Source organism: Balaenoptera borealis, assembly GCF_965194805.1.
Source record: "Balaenoptera borealis genome assembly, chromosome: 6".
Classification (NCBI taxonomy): domain Eukaryota; kingdom Metazoa; phylum Chordata; class Mammalia; order Artiodactyla; family Balaenopteridae; genus Balaenoptera; species Balaenoptera borealis.
In genome coordinates, this window is record NC_138863.1 from 87,942,091 (window position 1) to 87,962,151 (window position 20,061).

General features: G+C 36.8%; 1 protein-coding gene across 1 annotated transcript in view; it reads left to right on the top strand.

The window, feature by feature from the left end:
* Nucleotides 1-5,600: 5,600 nt before the first annotated feature.
* The window catches only part of LRP1B (LDL receptor related protein 1B), a 1,905,856-nt gene continuing 1,891,395 nt past the window's right edge, over nt 5,601-20,061 (top strand). Inside the window, exons 1-2 of the mRNA XM_082395829.1 lie at nt 5,601-7,031; nt 7,348-10,674. Coding sequence (XP_082251955.1) covers nt 10,485-10,674 — 190 coding nt within the window. The 5' untranslated portion in view covers nt 5,601-7,031; nt 7,348-10,484. The remainder of the gene's footprint in view (nt 7,032-7,347; nt 10,675-20,061) is intronic.

Here is a 20,061-nt window from a genome sequence, read left to right on the forward strand (position 1 = left end):
CTGAGGCACCACACACCTGACATCAATCTGACAGGAATAGGACAGTATATGCTTCCTTTATTTCTATTACATTACTGTTAATAGACGTTAAGTTAATTTAAGGAGTTCTAAGATTCTCTTCCCAGCCAGATCAACAATTGGACCTCCTCCCACACAAGGATTATCCTATTTTTATTTTCTAAAACTAATAGCTAATTATAGCTAATTTTATATTTTAAGCAGAATACTTATATCCAAAAAACCCCAAAAAATTTTAGACGCATATTTTTAAACAAAGTAATTGGTACAATAAATGCAGACATACAATAGAAAAGCAGGTAAATCAGAACTTTAGAGTAGGGGAAACTTTTAGCAAAAGCAGAGAAACAATTAAGTGATTAAAATGATAATTTGCTTTGGCTTTTTAGATAGGAAGATACAGTGAAAGGAAAATATATCATGGACTGCTTATTTCAAATACATCTATTTTTATCATTTTATTTTTATTTTATTTTTTTAAAGAATTTTTTTGACGTGGACCATTTTTAAAGTCATTACTGAATGTTACAATATTGCTTCTGTTTTATGTTTTGGTTTTTTGGCCGCAAGGCATTTGGGATCTTAGCTCCCTGACCAGGGATCGAACCCGCACCCCCTGCGTTGGAAGGCAAAGTCTTAACCACTGGACTGCCAGGGAAGTCCCTATGTTTATTTTAAATAAAATTCCATGCAGTAACAATTTTTAAATGCTTACCTAGCTACAGGAAGAAAAATATAAAGAGTATCCTATAGGGGGCACTCAAGTACTATGAATGGAAGAATCTGCTTTTTCTCAGATTTTGTTTAGATGGAAAGGGGTAAACCCTTGGGCACATTTTCCTCTTACCTTTTCTATAAAGAACAAAACTGAGTAAAATAAACAAAAATGGTCTTTGTCATGCTTCTACTATTTCCCAATAAAAGACAAAGGGATATTAAAAGGTGGGTAAATGGCATTCTGAGCCTTATTATTCTAAAAGCATAAAAGGTATGATAGTGTAGACAGCTGAGTTGGTCTGTGCTTTCAAACTTCCAAACAAGGTTTCTTCTACATTATAGTTCAATGCCAGTGATAATTCTTTTCTGGAGACATTTAGTTGCATAAAACAGTAAAAAACAGTCATTCACCTCATTCTCTCTGGGTTTTAAAGCTGATTAATGTGAGAAGCTATTTAAATTACTTTTGAAATAATATTCCTAAGGAGGAGTTAGCCTACCATTTGTACAGAAAAGTCATAACAAATGGTGGTGATATTTATTTTGGGGGGGTTGGGAGTGGAGGAAGATGAGGGGAAAACGAAAAGCTACTCCAGCAGCCTGTGTGCCAGATGCTACTTCAACTAAACTCCGTTTTGGTAGCTGAGACTTAATTTCAACCCAAACCTAAATGAAAATCTGTGGTGGCACCTAATTGAGATCAAAACGTGTTTTCTTTAAAGTGATGGGGGAAATGTTTCATTTAGGCTTTGAAACTGTAGATTAAAGGTTGCTTTTTATTTTAATATGGTCCAAATCATGGTAGCTTAAAAGTTAACATCTAGATGCCCTCAGGATAGTGATGTGAATCCCAGCCAGTACAAATACTAATCCCCCATTGAATTTCCCACTGAAGCGCTTCCCAGTGCACTTCACTCAGAGCACGTGTTTTTCACTTCTATTATGTTCACACAGGCGAGCTGAATGTGTGCTTTGATCTTAAAACAGGCGTGTATGAGTACTAAGCACCTCCCTTCCTTAGCTTGTTCACCACTATCACAGTTGCAAATAATGAAATCACATTTAAGTTGCTAACTTGAAACACCTGCATGCAGGTATGGTTGTGTCCTACAGCCTGTTTGCGTTATCAAACAAGATATTAACTCTCTTTCCCATATGATTAAAGCTACCTAAATATTTGCTTTCATAAAATTGGGTTATATGTCAGTAATCCCTAACAATAATTTGAGAAGAATCTCAGGTTCTTGATGTACCTTGAAAGCTTTAAATAAAACTTTAAATAAAAGAGGACAATTTGTAACTAAGATTTCTTGGATTTTTATACATTTATTGTGGCCAAAGAGAGGATTACTCAGGAACACCTTGAGTAGAAATATTATGTCCTGTTGCCCAGTGATTATATTTATTAGGCAATGTGTTCTAATTTTTGTTTGGAAACTGTGACTTCCATAAATCTAAAGTGTATGGAGGAATTGGGGGCAGAGAGGATCAGTTTCAGAGCCTCAAAACCAGCCCAGCACTTGCCTCCGTATCATCCTTGAAACTATAGTTTGCTTTCACTTGCAACGCAAAGCTTGGAGCATGACTGGTTCTCTAAACTCCCCAGTCAAATTCAGACCTGGAATAATTTGTCCTTTAACATATTTTCTTATATGTGAACAACAGAGTATGTTACTTTTTCTGAGCTATTTTCATAGTGGTTAGATGTACTTTTGTGTAAATGTCCAAATTGACTAATCTCCTTAGTTTTAGATAAAAAGTAAAGACTAAAATCAACAATCCTTTGATTAATCTTATAAAATCTCTGAATGTAGGTCAATATGTGGCATATCTATGTGTGTATGTATGTATTATATATATATTATATATATATGCCTTTTTTCTCGTATCATGGTAATATAGTTTTTAGGCAAAGTCCAGTAAAGGGAATAAAAACTATTTCTTTTAGTTTCCATTCATTTTCTTTTGGCAAGAAAATCACAGTAATTTAAATTGGAATAAATTAGGATTGATATACACCTAAAAGTCCAAATTGGTACTTCTTTTAGAAATAAGTGCTTTTAATCACAATGTAAGACTGAATAACCAAAAATATTCTTGGTTATCCTATATCTAAACATAGCTATTCATCCTCTTCTAACTTTTCTGTTGCGTGCTTGTGAATAACATTGTCTTAACACTCTTTTTGTTGTTGTTATGTAGTATGGTTTAGCATGTGAATGATACCCTTGGTAAAATCTATTTACAATGCAGAATGTAGCAATGGAAAGTCATAAAAGCATTTAATGGTCTTTCAACTATAATTTAACTTTGCCAGTATTCATGCATAAAATCACACATTTTCACAAATCTTGATAAATATATCTAGGTCCAAATGTCACTATTTTTCTTCCCAGAAAAAGAGGCTTGACACAAAATTAGGGCATTCTGTTCTGGACTAGACAGCTCCTTTTTGCATCTGAGTTTTTATTGTGATTAAAAAGTATAATTTTCATAACAGAAAAGCACTTTCAGAGGGCAAGAGACATTTCCTATGTGAGAGAAATGAATTTTTCTACTTAGAAAAAATAAATAATGTTTTGGAAAAGTTAGTTCTATAACTTTTCTTTAAAGCAAACTTTTTAAAAAATGTAAAAACTCAACACTAAATGTACTCCATTTACCACACACCTATTTAGTACTTAGCCTGTGACAGGCACCGTGCCCAAATGGAGCTGCTGACAGCCTCTGAAGAGCCGCTCCCAGTGGGAATTAAGCAAGGCATACTTTGAAGAAAGGTTTGTTTTTCTCTTCTCACTTCCTTTTTTAATGTTTTGTTTCTCTTTACTGGTTTTTTTTTTTTTTTAATTTATGAGATAAAGGAATAGAAAAAAGTAGATAATTACTCTTCATATTAAACCCAACAAGACAAAACAAAACAATTACCTGTCCTAAAGTAAAAAACAAACCAAAACCAAAAACAAAATCCTCAAAAAACAAACAAAAAACTAAACTTGGCCAAAGATACTGTAGCTCCAAAGTACTTTTTACATTTTAACAGTGACTCATTTTATTAAAGTATATAAAAAGTGTAATTAATATAATTCTGGTATCCCATCTTCTCAGTCCTCTGTCAATTGCCTACAGCTAACCTCTATCTTTGTCATTGTATTATCCTGTTTACTTCAGATACAGGGATGTATTTCATGGCAGAAAGACCAGGGAACAGCAGATATAAGAAAGATTAAACAAGTTTAAGGGAAAAAGTGGAAAGCCATTACTCAACAGTAAGACAAACAGTCTCTGAGTACCTAATGTAGGGAAAAGCCCATGTAAAAATATCATATGGGAGGTTATAGAAATTGTGCAATGTTAAAGACTATATAAAAATTAAACAAGAAAAAAACCATTTGGATATTAAGTAGGAAATTACTAAATATAAAGTGAATAAAACACTTGAAAGGGTCCCAAAAGAATAGCTATAATAAAAATAAATAAGTGAATAGAAGTTGAACCAGACTTTTCCATGTCCTCTTTTTGTCCTCTGAGTCTATGTGAATCCACAACACAACAGAATCCACTGACTCTTGATTAATTTGTGTGTTATCACTGACAAAACTTCTGAATGTTCTGAATTCTAAACATTTCTGAATTTCCTCCCAAGTTCTAGATCAAAAGAACAATGTGCTGATTGAATAAATGTCCGTATCAACACTCGAGATATTTGAACATACATTTTATGATTTCTTATTCAGAGTCTAATTCTAATAAAAAGGCTCAGGTTTCTCTATAAAGGTTTATCCGTAAAGATATTTTCCAAGAAAGACGCAGCCCTGATTTTATTGGGATGTCTCAGCGGTGGACTTTATGTGTCAGTACCTATGGTTCACAACAGCATCCCACAAGATCCTGGAAAGAGGGCAGTTGGGTTGCACCCTACGGGCCTACAAGGCCTGTAGTTGCCCAGCTTCAAGACTGAAGAAAGAGCCCGGAGTCCACGACAGAGACAGCAATTGTTTAATTGAAAGGGGGATCTTACATGTCTGAAGCAAGGGAATTGACTTCAGGTTGGCTCATAGGTTACCAGGGAAACCAGCAGAGGGCACGCCCCTCACCCCCCTTGGAAAAGCTATCATGGTGGGGATGTTCTGATCTAAAGATTAGAAAAATCACTAGCTGGGCTGTGACAAGTATGTAGGAAGGTCAGTCATGTGAGTAGGGTGTGGGTGAAGCAGGTCAAGCAGGGGATGTACAGAGAGCAAGAGAACAGCCATCTGGTGGCCTGATCATACAACAGCCCATTAGCACTGAAATGACCTTTGATATAGAATGAAACTCTGCTAGTGCAAGAACCATGTGTGTTTTCTTCATAGCTATTTGCACAGTGCTGAGTGCAGTGGCTGTTACATAATATACAGCTATGAAGTGAATGAACGAATTCGAACGCCCTAGGCTACCCGTCCTCAGAGCTAGAAAAAAATTAAAAGAATATCAATGGGGCTCCCTATATAATATAAGAAAGTACCAGGAACTTCATTCAAGGGCTGTTTCTGACATTAATAAAATGTGACCTCAGAGAGTCACTTTTCCTTTAAGTTTTTTTCATCTGTAAAATGTGGTAAATTGGAAGAGATATTCCTTCCAGTTTCAACAACCTTAGAGTTTCTAACTAAAATTAAGGAGCAGAAAGATGATGACCAAAAGGATAGAGATCAAAATCCTCAAAAGCTTATTCAGACAAAGTGCATCCTGACTATGGACCACTGGCAACCAACTCCCAGCATGAAACACTAACTTTGTTCTAGCAGATAGAGACGACGATGCAGAGGTCATCTTGACCACAAGTATGTCAAGGTTAAAAAGCACTAATAGCAACAAGCCTTATCATCAACAACTGACTTGAAATTCAACGGCTATTTCTGCAAGAGTAGAATGAGGAGGATTTGATGAGTTTGGGGTATATCTGTATTCCAACTCTCTCCCACTTAAAACACACATGGATTGCATTACTACTGATTGTGCCTTCTGAAGACATATCCAAAAAGCAAAATAAGATTTGTCTCTTAAGTCTATGTTATTATTGTGGAAGTCAATTGTTGCCTGATGAGGTTGTCTGAATCCATAAAGAGTCCTTTCCTCCCTACTGTCAAAAGTTTGTCAAACAAGAGTCAGAGAAAATGTAAAACAATCAAATCCGTATTGACCTTTTATTATTTATCCTTTGAAAGTTATAATTGCCTATCATTTGTGCTTTTCACTGTAATATGTATATCTTGAAGCATTTACAGATCACGACGGTAGAGAGAAGTCGAGACATATACAAAGAGAAAAACCTAATTTGCCTGGAAATAGTTTTACTTTCCAGGTTTAATTAGATAATTACATCACCCTTCATTTTCTTCACAGGTGTACATACCTCCTAATACTTCGCAAATGGTGGGAATTAAAGCTGCACCAAACTCGTGTTAATCTCAGCTAAATCCCCATGTCCTCGTTGAAACTGCATGTTACCAAACACAGCACACTTCTGAAGGAAAGCAGTTAAAAATGTGATATGCATTGAAATGCTGCAGTTGGAGAAATAAAGTGAATCTAAAGTTTTTTGTTTGTTTGTTTTTGTTTTTGCTTTTTCCTTAGTGGCTTTGTCCAGCGTTAACTGTTTCTATTTTAAATCACTGATAATGTTTCTTTAACAATTCTCATTCTCCCCACACCATCCCCTTCCTTTTCCTTCTCATCCTGTGTCTGCTGCTGCCTGGCAACTTTTCTGTGTGGAAAGGCAGGGTAAGAACTCTAACAGCCCTTGGAATGATAGCTTCAGAAATTCCTAGCAACCTGACTTTCAGGCCAACTCTCCTTCACACACATCACTTCCATGAGACAGACTGTCCTTCTTGGTTTGTTAGGAGACAGGTTCTCCTCCAAATATGGCTTTCAGGTGTGTAGTTCATGAACTGTTACTGTCTGTGGCAAAGGCCCCAATAGCACAAAGAAAATAATTAAGTTGGCAGAAATGAAATCTGATGTTTGATCACATATACCCAAAGCATGGCTCTAATTGGGAAATATAAGATGACCACTGACTGATAATTAATATTCGTGTGTTGTTTTAGAGCAGAAAGTAAGAATGATTGGTTCTACTTTGTTTAATTTATCTCAATGAGAGATTTCATAACATTGTGTAGTTTGATGAATTAATTTATTTAACTTGTCAGTGTTAATAACTCTGATTAGAATGAAGAAATTATAATGGGCCATTGGAACACAGAATTTGAACAGTAACTCTAGCTAGTCTCACTTTGCTAATAATATACTTTGTTAATTTCCTTTTTCTTTTTTTTTTTCTTTTTTTAAAATTTTATTTATTTATTTATGGCTGTGTTGGGTCCTCGTTTCTGTGCGAGGGCTTTCTCTAGTTGCGGCAAGCGGGGGCCACTCTTCATCGCGGTGCGCGGGCCTCTCACTATCGCGGCCTCTCTTGTTGCGGAGCACGGGCTCCAGGCGCGCAGGCTCAGTAGCTGTGGCTCACGGGCCTAGTCGCTCCGTGGCACGTGGGATCCTCCCAGACCAGGGCTCGAACCCGTGTCCCCTGCATTGGCAGGCAGACTCTCAACCACTGCGCCACCAGGGAAGCCCAATTTCCTTTTTCATTCAAGTATATATGATGGGAAATAAAAGCGTTTCATAGGAAATTATGCTTTCTCTTTTATATGTAATTCATTATATCTGGATAGTCATTCAAAATCTAGAAGTAATTTATTTTTAAAACTCAAATTTGGCCTGGACCTTTATCATTGATGCCCATAAAAACTCTCTCTTTTGATGAATTGGTCATTTTCAATGGATATTTGGAAGAAGAACCACCATATACAAGTGATCTGTGTATGGGACAATTTTATTCTATTTCCTTTTGACACGGGCCTTATTTCAGTTTTAGAGCAAATATGTATCTATTAATATTTACTCTGTTATATATTATTATGGCTTTGTGGTATGAACCAGTGTCCTTATTATAACTTTTGTCTTAAAAATCTGCTTAACATGCGTTTAAATCTACATGTTGTGCCCACTTGACAACTGATACATACTTAAATATCCATTCTTCCACCAAATTGCTATGGACTGTTTTTATACCATTTAGGTCTTCGTTAATAACATCTATTTGCATTCTTAAAATAAGTCCCAATCTTTGTTTTAAAGATAAAATTGAGAATCATTCATAATTGATGTTAAATGTTATCATCTTTCCTTGGTATGCTAGCCTATATGATAGTTAACTTCCATGATTGCTACCACTATTTTACACCATTATTTTGAGTCATGTGTCATTCACACATGGTGATTTGATTGTTGACTACTAAAAAGGAATTCTATTTTGCTTTATTATACTGGTCACAATGTGTAGACAATGCATCCTTGATTTTCTTCCATTCAGGGCAGTTAAAAAGTCAACCAGATTATCTAAAAGAGATCAGCTGGTTTTTGTTCTGCCTAATTCACTTAATACATTTATTATTAGGAGGCACTACATATTTAAAATGTAACATATTGAGAATATACATTAGAATAAAAATCTGCCGGGAATTTACTTCCCTGATTAGCTTTCATAACTTTTCCCTTTAAATAGCTGTGAGTGGAACCCAGGGCTGCTACATATACTGCAGAAGTGAATGAGTCATTGATTTTCAATCACAGCACTTTGGTACATGGTAAGAGTCTTTGGTTGGTTGTACTGTTCCTGGCTGCTTTCCTCTACCTTGCAATTTTTGAGATGGAGGGTAATTGGTAATAATAATATAGAAGAGGAAGCATCTGAATGTGCTTAGCCTGGTTTGCGAGCTCTCCTCTTTTTATTGCCAAGACTTAAGTGGATATGGATTTCCTAATAGCTGACCTCCTAGTTGACTGAATGGGTTCATGTCAGAAAGACACCTACTTACTTTGTTCCAATGAAAGACTACGTATTTCACAGAACGCAGAGGTCTGTGGACCCTTGAGAAAGAAATATTTATTACTTTGTGCATCATTCAAAACTTACCTTTCTCCCGCTCTTCACTTATTCTTTGAACTCTGCCACTCATTCCAAAGTTTCTGAATTTTTATATGAAGTAAAATAGGAAAACTCTTTGTTTCCTATATGAAATGATAAAATGACTAGGTGAAATTATATGCGTAACAACTTCAAAAGAAAAAAAACCAAACTTTTAAATGTGGAAAGAGTCATCTTTTAGGCATGAAATGAGTCAATTTACAAGGGAAAATAAACTTAATATATAAAATATGGCAAAACTGACCTAAAGAACATATTTTATAATCACAGACTAAGTGGCAATGTCCCTCATAGTCACCTGTGTTCTTTGATCCAGTCTAATTTTAATGGTTTCTGAAGAGCATCCAAAGATGTTTCTGGATGATTTTACTCTAGTAAGCAGCTAGCTCATCGTGCTGGCATTCATCTAAAATAAGTTTCAACTGGTAAACTGAATAAAGTATTTAAAGCATCTTTCCTTCCCTTTTCAGTCATCCTGTTGCTTAGTTTGGTGCTTTCCTTATAGTTTTCCTTTACACCCATCTCAGGTTTTTAAACATTAAATACAAAACATTTTTAACCTTTGCTGTTAGGCAAGAATTACTGATGTCACAAGGGAAAAAAGGTAAGCCTTCAACTATTAAGATTTCTGAGTTTTAACTCAACCATTTTCAAGTAACTAAAATTTTAGGTACTTGGATGATCATATTTAAAAAGCGGTCATTCGAACAACTTTTTTTTTTTTTTTTTAATTGCACTGATTCATTTTAATGCCTCCGATGGTTTGGGAAAGTTCTTAAACTACCACTATACTATGTGGAAGAAGAAAAGAAAAGAAAACAAGCAATTAAAAAAAGCATCAAAACATGTTCAAAATGGTTCAAGGTATCCTTTTAAAAAGAGAAATCCACTGTAAAAGTGCCAATTGTTTGCTTTCGGGTTCCCTGCTTAGGGGCCTCTTTCCATCCACCTTCCCTTCTTATGCAACGGGTGATGACTTTGGGGGTTTTGTTTTTTTTGTTTGTTTCTGCTGAGTCACTGAATTTTTATCTTTGTCCCTAGGTGCTACTCAGCGTAAAAGTTAAAAGTGCAGCTCAGAAAGCATTGCATTTGTGTGGCGAGCAGAGGGAACCATTTCCCTAAGAGAAGCTCAGTTACTTGGCTAGTCCTTCCTTCCCGGGAAGGAAGCTTCCAGGGAGCGAAGGGATCAAATCTGCTTTGCCTAGAGAAGCATCTATCTCAGCGCTGGTGGCTGGTAATTCCGAACTGGCTGTTAAATGCGGAGCTTTCCAGGCCCCTGGCTGGCTCAGCCCGACGCAGAAATCTCCCCGCCTCTCTAAAGACCCAAATCCCTACAGAACCAGCTTGGCGTTACTTTCTCTTCAAGGAGACTGAAATAATTGTGATTTGTGGTGTTCTCAGTTCGCGGTGGTATTTTCCTGTTGTGTTAAATGCCTCTTACTAAGTAATAGATGTGATTTATGTGGACGACGGAGGGGTGTGTGGCGGACCGGGTGATTAATCAGTGAATTCCCCTCCGCTGGCATCTCACTGCCCCTCTTTGCGTGATGTAAGATCAGACGTACCCTGCATTGAAAAGTCAAGACACATGAGCGGCTCGCTCGCGCTCACACACACTCTCTCTCTCCCCACCACGCGCGCATCCCTACACCTTCCACATCCTGCTCCAGGCGGACTGGCTGGGCTCACTGAGCTGAAGAATTTCCAGTGACATTTGTAAATGACGCTGCTCGGTTCGGGGCTCCGAGCCGCCGCCGCCGCCGCCGCCGCCTGGCCGAGGGTGCAGCCGAGCAGTCTCCGGCGCTGGCTTCCTCCCCGGGCGACCACGATGTCCGAGTTTCTCCTCGCCTTACTCACTCTCTCGGGATTATTGCCTGTCGCCAAGGTGCTGACCGTGGGAGCCGACCGAGGTAAGGAGAACACCTTGACCCCCTTCCTTGCCCCCGGTCTTCCTTGGCTTTCCTGCTGGGCGACGCTTGCAGATAAGTGAGTGTGGAAGTTAAGTCCTTGCGGCCCCGCTGCCCGGGACCCTGGGCCACTGTGCGCCGTTCTCGGGGGGCGGGGGGGGGTGTTGAGAGGTGCGGTGAGGGATTTCCGAACCAGCTACCCGAGTCCTAGGCTCTCCCACAGCTTTTTCCTTTGGCCCTTTGTGGGTCCTGATTTCGTTTCCCCCGGGAGCGTTTGGACTCGACTGCGCGCCTCTGTCCGCGCACCCCAAGCGCTGCAGATGTTGGGATCAGCGTTCGCGTTTTCAAGACTTCCCTCCGCGCTCACTCTCTTGGCCTCGAGCTTTTGCGGGCTCCGGAGGCTCCGCGTTAAGTGTGTGCTCCCTTAACTTATCTCCAGGGTTAAGTTCCTTACCTGCTGCACGCAGGGTCTGTGGAGAGGGGAAAGCGCCGACTCCAGCCGGTTTTCTCTCTGTAGCCCCTTTCTGGGGCAGACTCCGGCGAGATTCGGGTCATCAAGGGAGAAGCTAACGCTTTCGGGGAGCTTCTGGGCGCAGGCACCTGCTTGAGCTTGACTTTTTTTGATTCTGAAGGTCTGTGACACAGCTCATGGTGCCTGGAGACGCTCACCCACCACTGGTGTTTTGCCCTTGCTTTTTGTCCGAAAAGCTGATGAATGGTACAAGTTTAAATGGGAATGGGTATGGCGAGCAGAGCAGAAAGGAGAGAGGAGGTGGGCATTATAATAAATCTGGGTTTTGTAAACTTTGATTTGGAAACCCAAGAATCCCTGTGCAAGTTTGATAATCTTTGACAACAGTCAGATGGGTGAAAAAAGAAAAAAAAAAAAAAAGATAAATAGTTGGGCCGTTGGCATTGGAATGGTTAACTGCTTAAAGTAAAATCAGAATTATCATAGATCTAGTTTTTTTGTTTGTTTTTTGTTTTTCTAAATCATAGCATGAGTTCATATTAACTGATACGTTTTGTTTTTTGGGCTAATTAGAAAAAAAAAGAAGTAAGAAAGATAGAAAATGTACAGATCTCAATGCCAAGCAAGTAGGCAAAAGGTTGCATTGGGAGATTTAGTGACTGTTTATATGAAGCGAATTATGAATTGACTAAAAATTATTGCTTCATTATAGGAAAGAACAGGGGAATGAATTGTAGTGTTTCTATTCAACCTGCTGTGGGCAACCAGATTATAGTCTTTATACCATACCCACACTTGTCATTTCATTTACCAGTACTGAGACTAATATGAGTTCCTTTAGAAAGTCTTGACATTTACTGATATGTCTTTTAAACATATCATTGCCACCTAACCATTTGGCTTCTGAACTTGCCTTAACTTGCCTTGAAGTTGGTGTGGAATAGTTGAAAACTATACTGATAAAATGGAAGCACATAGCTCTAACTTGAAATGATGATGCCTTTGATCTGGAACAATCAGCTCTCAACCTTTCTTAGGAAAAATGTTTGAAGTTGGACCAGAACAGATGAACAGAATGAAGCTTTTCAGTCCTGTGTGCTAGCAAAATAGAATGGCACTGGCAGACTGCTGCTATTGGGCTCTTTCTGAGTGAGTCCCCATTCTCCAGAAATTTGACCTCATGTAGAACTAAGTCCTCAGTGCTTTTGTATGTGTTTGTGAGGAACAGGGCCATTGCTACAATGATTGGAATGAATACCTGAATATAAATATATAGACCCCCCCAACTTTCTTCTGAGATAGAAAACTAAATAATTAAAAGGATTAGAATTTGGTGTCAATTTAGTTCCAGTAGGGAGAGGGATATCTAAGATATAAATAGGGTACATGGAAAAGGATTGTTACTTTTTCCTAAAACTGAAATAGTGTCCCATTGTATCATCATGTCAGCATCAGAAGTACTATATTGGATAACACAAGTAAAAATAGTTATAGACCAACACTTTACCACTGTTACACATATTTAACACAACTTTTAAAAGAGCTAAAAATGCCACAGCTAGCTATCAAAAGTGAAAAGGGTGGGTCCCATTTGGAAAAAGGAGGGAGAAAAAGAGAGCAATCTTGTTGAAAGTTAAAAAAGAAAGGGCTGCTGCTTTATGACAAACTTCTCTTACTGAAATCCTGAAACAGAAGACATGGGAATATAAGCTCAAGAAAGAGGTTAATGAGATGTAGCTTTCTGTCCAGGCTTATGTCAGTTGTCCTTGAAGAATGGAACAGGCTTGTGAATTACACAGGTGTGTTTTGTAGTGCAAGACCTAGCTTCATGCCAGAAAATGAGAAAACACTTTCAGGTTCTCCAAATAAGTACTGAGTAACGGGTAGCTTCTTAAACTGCGTGAACTAGATAGAAATGGTTATATTACCCTCTACCCATGTTTCTCTTCCCTTTGAGTATAAACTCAAAAAATTTGTTTAAATAGAAAAATACTTGAACTTGTATGCTTGTATTCAATTTATGCACATCCACTTGTCCTTTAATTCTATGTTGTTTATTTTCTTAGTTTGCATTGATTTAGGTACAGAGATAAGCTAATGTGCATGTCAGTTCTTATTAGATTTCATCACATTTGAAAAAAGGAAACATCTTTGTAACTCTTAACAGCAGAATGTGGAGGATAAATCATGTTCACTTAGAATCAACCAATGTGTCATATAACAATGTCATATCACGTCAAAGTATCGCTTGATAAGGATTAAGACTTAAAAGGAAGTATATTTTAAATTGTCAAATTTTCTGAGCAGAAAAGGGATTGAGAGAACTAAAGCTAGTCTCTTTTACATTTTTGAGTCTGATAAACTGTGGAAATGTATTTCCAAATAATTAAAGTTCATCATTTAATCATTTAAATGTATATGTCTATAAAACCATCTAAAGCTGGCAATCATGTGTATTTCAAAATTTTTAATCTTTCTCTACTCAAAGAAGAATGAGCTGCAAGCTGTGTCTCTTTGTATTCCAGAAATACTAAAGTTTTGTTTTGAAGAGGTCTCTAGAATCTTTGAGTTTTCGTCTCTCTCTTTCTCTCTCTCTCTCTCTCTCTCCAGCTCAAACTGAAAATGGTGCAAAGGAAAGGAGACAATAGAAAAAGAAAAATTTCAATGCGTTTAAAGAAGAAAGAATGTAAATTATAGAAAACAGAATAAGGGAAGGAAAGAGAAGGGGGAGGGGGGAGAATGCCAAATGACACTTTTAGGAAGAGGCTGAATCCAAATTAGTGTTCCTTAAAGAAGAGATTAAAGTAAACCTTTAGACAAAATAATTTCTCAAGATAAATGTTTTCCTCTGATATCATAATAAATATCATATGGAAATGTTTACAGTATACAAATAAAGAAACTTCCATCCGTGTGAGGCTGGATATAATTAAACCTAAAGAATGGAGAGACACATGAGAATACTGCAGAAAACTTAAATGTTGTTAACTGTGCTAGAATTGGTAAATGGTAGTGATTTTTTAAAGTGAATGTGAAAGAAATATTCTTAGAAAAGGTGGTGGATGAGTGATATAGTTAATATATTCTTAAAAATGAGATGACACTTTGTAAATGCTACTTATCGTTCATGGTAGAGTCATGCAGAGATTTTTAGTTTGCAAGTGTATTGGATCCAGGACATTAGTTTCTTGCTGCTTGTCTTGTCAATCTCTTTTCAGAGCCTAGGGTGTACCATAAAGATAGGCTTTATTTAAAGTCACCTGGACTGAACATGACTTGGTCTTTTATAAGTATTACAATGATGAGGGACCTTTGTATCTTCCCTCCATTCTATGATACAGGTTTTTTTCATGATTCTGCTTTTAATTTTTACATCTTCTGTGAAATGTCACCTCCTCTTTCTTCAATTCCTTCCTAGTTGTAGGGATTCTATGTAGTAAAAGGTACCAAGCAGATGTATTGATACATTTCTCTATCTTCTGAGGCTGTCTGTCAAAACAATTCTTGTACAAAGGAAACACTTGTCTGCATTCTAGATGGCTACATTCAAAGAAGTAGAATTAACACTAAAAGTTAAACATGATTGTCCCAACATGATGTCATTAGTTAAACTAATTTAGCAGTAAGTGGAACCCACCTGTTATATAGATATACCTTCTTTAAAGAAGATATCTTCTTTAAAACGGCTGCCTTGGTGCACAAAAACCTATAAAAACACCACTCTAACCTGAAAATTGGAAATAGATTTTTAAAGATTTTTTTTTCGATGTAGACCATTTTTAAAGTCTTTATTGAATTTATTACAATATTGCTTCTGTTTTATGTTTTAGTTTTTTGGCCACGAGGCATGTGGGGTCTTAGCTCCCTGACCAGGGATCAAACCAGCACCCCCTGCATGGGAAGGTGAAGTCTTAACCACTGGACCGCCAGGGAAGTCCCAGATAGATTTTTAAATGAAACTTTTATTTTTAAAAAAACCCAGACAATATATGTCTAATTTTGTTATGATTGCCTCCTTGAAAAACAAAATTATGAAATGAAAGAACTTTGAGTTATTTTTCAACTCCGAACATGCAGTATTCTAATGAATGAATTTCCATTTAACACATAATTTGTTGTAACAGAATCTTACAGTGGAGGAAGTAAATGTCAAAATGTATTTGCCTTTGAAATGTCTGTAATTATGATGCACCCAATGTTTATAATTTAAAACAATGTTTTTAGTAGCTGGACTGCTAAAGAAAAGTAGAGCAAAAGGTTGACTACTTTTTTTTTTTTTAATTTTTATTTATTTATTTATTGATTTATTCATTCATTTATGGCTGTGTTGGGTCTTCGTTTCTGTGCGAGGGCTTTCTCTAGTTGCGGCAAGCGGGGGCCACTCTTCATCGCGGTGTGCGGGCCTCTCACTGTCGTGGCCTCTCTTGTTGCGGAGCACAGGCTCCAGACGCGCAGGCTCAGTAATTGTGGCTCACGGGCCTAGTTGCTCCGCGGCATGTGGGATCTTCCCAGACCAGGGCTCGAACCCGTGTCCCCTGCATTGGCAGGCAGATTCTCAACCACTGCGCCACCAGGGAAGCCCGAGGTTGACTACTTTTATAGTGAGTTAGCCAGAATATACTGGACCAAATTTCTATCAGGAAATAGTCATGTTTATTCTAGTTACTTCAAAAAACCTTCCTTATATTCTCTAAAGAAATCCGAATCTTTGTATTTAATCTAAAAATAGTGACCAAAACCTACCTTGATGCATAGAGAGCACAAATCATTTTTTCCTTTTCTTTCTTTCTTTTTTTTTTTTTTTGTGGGAAAGGGAGGGCAAAATATTTCTAACCAATCAAACAGAAGAGTGTCGAGTGATACTTTTATCCTCTTCTGTGGAGTTGCTTTACATCTTCATATGGATTGTTATTCTCCAAATTTTACCTGTAAAACAACCCATTGACTAACAGGCATGAGAAGGAAATTGCAACAAAGCAATCACCAATCTAACAGTCTACAAGCCTTGGGGGCACTCTACAGCTGTTTTGTTTAGAAGGAGATATTTAGCCTTCTTTAGTTCCTTGGAAAAAAAGTTCCATTATTTAAAATTTACAAAAACTTGAAAATATCTCTAAATATTAATTTGAGTTTTTAAAAAGTTACTTTTCGTACTAATTCACATATGTGCCAATGCGTATATTTAATCTCACTTGCTTTTGAAGAGTATTGTGCTTGCAATAATATTTAATGACTGTTGTCGCTATTCTGTGAGGTCTCATTTGAACAAATTGTTAATCTGTTCAACTACATCAGAACCCTCTGTATTGTAGAAAAGGGAGTGAAGGCTTCAGAAGATTCTGTAACACATCAGAACAAGTAAGCTTAGACCTTCAAAATTTATATGCTTTTTTTCTATTAGAAGTTTTTCTGCTATAAGCTGGGTTCACAATTTTAGCTCTATGTTTTCTCCTCATAAATGATTTGGTGGCCTCCCTTTCCCCCCCTGGCATAACTACAAGGCCAAGTTAGAAAGTATGTATTATTTATTTCTCTGTTTTGAATTCAGTGACACCAAAATATAGTTTCTTTGTCTCTTTCCATCCTATTGATTTAGGCCATCTCTATACAAACCCAATTATGTTGATTGAGCTTCCTGACTAAACAAATAGGTTAAACTGACTAGGAACTAAATGAGACTCAAACTGTTAGATAGTAGCCAGTCAGTTCTGGTAAAAAAGTAAAACTGATCTTGCATAAAAAGCTTAAAAAAAAAAAAAAAAAAAAAGCTTAAAATTAAATGTTATGGAAAAACAACCACAACATATTTCCCTGAAAAACTTATGTGTGATACTTCATATCTACACTTTGTAGAGTAAATCAGATGTACCACTGTCATTGTGCCTATCATAACAGGCAAATTAAATATGTTTGGGAGTAATTATATAGTTATATCATGGGATAGCATAAGAGTTTAAAACACTATTAGAATATGAATAAATACATGCTCTGAATTTACTCCTATTCAGACGAATGTTACTTTATTGAAAATTAGTTGAAAATTATTATTTTTCTTTACAGGCTTTATTAATTAACAGTTATTTTTTTCATTTTGTAAAATATTTTACAACACTAAAATATATTTCGAAGTCAAAGTCAAGACCCTCTCTCAATACAGAATATATAGTGGAAATCATTGCAGTGATAAAGTGGACAACAGCATTTAGTGTGCTTTTTAATATGACTGTATTAACTTTTTCATGCAGTCACATTAACTTGGTTTTAGTCTGCACTGCAATTAGATGTCCAATTGTGGTTAAAAAAAATGCAATGGCTTGACTAAATAAATGGGCCCACTCATTTGTTGCTGATTTCCCAGTAGGTCAGATTCTTGTAAGTATCATCAGGGCAAAAGGCTTGAGTTGGTAATGATGGTGTTACTTAATATTGTTCAATAACTCTGCCACTCATATTTGTTGAATAAGGATATATTATCTACATTTGGAATTTCTCAAATATTCCGAAGTCGTTTTAAATATACTTGTCAAAGGTTTCTTTAGCTACAGGAACAATGAAAAATATTCTTACTGTAGAGTCATCTGTTTAATCTTATTTTTCTCAGAAATAAGCTTGAACACAGTCATGTATATATGAGTTTCCATTTACATGTGAATAACATTATAACTATGTCCTTTATAGAAGACAAGTTGAGAAAGTACCTTTTCATATGAGATCCTTCTAACTTTTTTAAGTAAGAGAAAAAAGAAAAAAAAAAAAAAAACTTCTTGAAGAAGATAGAGTGCGCTGCCTTGCTATAAGATACCAGCGTTCCATTTTATCTCACAATGCATTCTTATTAACAGTCAGACATCTCTTCCTGAGATGCATGCACCTCATTGTCCGGCTGGCTTAGCCTTCAGACCAAAGACAGGTATTGTTGAAACACGACCTCATTTTAGTTGAAAGAATACATTTCTTCTTTAGGTAAGGTCAAGGTATCACAGACTGTCTCTTGTTTTATTCTTACAATCAATAGGACATTCCTTCCTAACTTTTCCACATTGCATTGACATCCTTCAACTTCCAAGAAGGCTTAACTTTAGAAATACAAATACATTAATTCCTTAAGAAGTTTTCTACCACTGAGTTTTTCTTTAATGACAATTTGTTCATCTTCGCCCTTTCTTCTTAAAATGAGAAAAGAGAACTAAAAATGGGGAGGGATGGGGGAGAAGAGAGAAGTAAAACTCTGGTTGCTTGCTTTGAGTGTTCCTGGGGTATTTTAAGATATTTGTGGAAAAGAAAAACTGTAGGATAAGGCTGATAACAGAAATGAGTTTAGAATGACTGTTTTCTTTAGAAATTAGGATGTATAAGGAGAGGAAGGACAAAGATGCTGAGAGAGAACATTGACAGTAAGAATTTTTTGAAACTTCAATCCACACAGATCAGGTAACTGAGGTAATTAGGAACTTCAAACATTTGCTAAAATATAAATTCTTGAGATTTAAAAAGACTTGGTTTTTAGATTATCTAAGACCTTGTGTGCATTTTCTCAAGCTTTTAATGATATATTTTATTGGTATTTTACCATGCTAAAATAGGAGGTATGCTGTATTAAAATATTCCACTTTATTCAACTCTATTAATTTTTAAGGCATTTTCTCATAATTAAGCTCTGAAAGTACAGTGATAACGATGCCAGCTCATGGGTGAGATTTTTGCCTTGTCAGGTGAAACTATTATAGATCACACCTTCTGGGCATCCATATTTATGAGATTTTTCATTAAAAAATAACTAAGATTTATAGATAGAATTAACTAACTCAGAATTCAGGCCCTTTTGCTGAGTCCTTATATTGTTGTCATTCTAAGAAAAAGGCTAGCGATTCACCAGCACCATGCTGATGGCCTGTAATACTAGTGGCGTACAAATCTTACTTGGGGGAAAAGATAGTGACTTTATCCAACATTGGCCAACATTAAAAATAAGTAGAATTTAGAACTGTCTGTCTTTGGATAGAGTTCTCTCCCATGCTAGGATGTTTACTTCTGTTTTCACTTGCTGATGATATTGTCAAGTATTTTGAAATTAATCCTGATAGTGTAAGAACCAAAATCTTAGGACTTTTTTCCATTCCCCTTGCTGCTCTCATTGCTGGGAGATCATAAGGTTATGAAGGGCATGAGGGTTTTATTCTGTATGTATTTTAATCTGAGTCCTGTGAAAACACCACCAGAGGTTTACAGAAAACTGCTCCAACCAGCTCTGAAGAGAGAGACCTAGCAGTGTCTTTCACACCTTCCACGAATGCGAGTTAGACAATGTATGTGAAAACATAGCGTGCATTGGTATCGCATTACATAAGTATCCATTATTTCATTAATTATAGCATTAACTTAATGTATATTACTAATAGCAGTAGCAATCCCTTACACTTTCAGGACCCTTTAATTTTGTTCTTGGTTTTTTCCTCCTGAAATCATATGATCCCTGAAGCAACCCATGTGGTTGGTGGTCATTCATTTATTTATTCACTCGTTCAACAAATTTGAGCAGAGATATGCTGGGAGTTGTTCTAGAGGTCGGGAAAGAGGCAAGTGAGCAAGTTATACAATGTAACTAGTCTGTCAGAGCTTACATTTTAGTGTACATTTCAGGGAAGGAGGAAACAGACAATAAGCAAAATGACACATACTATTTTGTGCTAAGAAGAAAGAAAAATAACATCATGTAATCAAGAGCAGGCCTTTTTTTGTGAAGGCTGACATATTTGCTGAGATAAAAGTGATGTGAAGGAACAAGCTCTGAATGGTTCTGAGGGAGGAACTTCCCATGTAAACCCTTGAGAGGAAGTCATAATTTTGACATCTTAGAGAAAGGAAGAAGGTCTGTGTGCCTAAAGTACACTGCGTGTGTTTGGAAGAGAAGAGGAGTG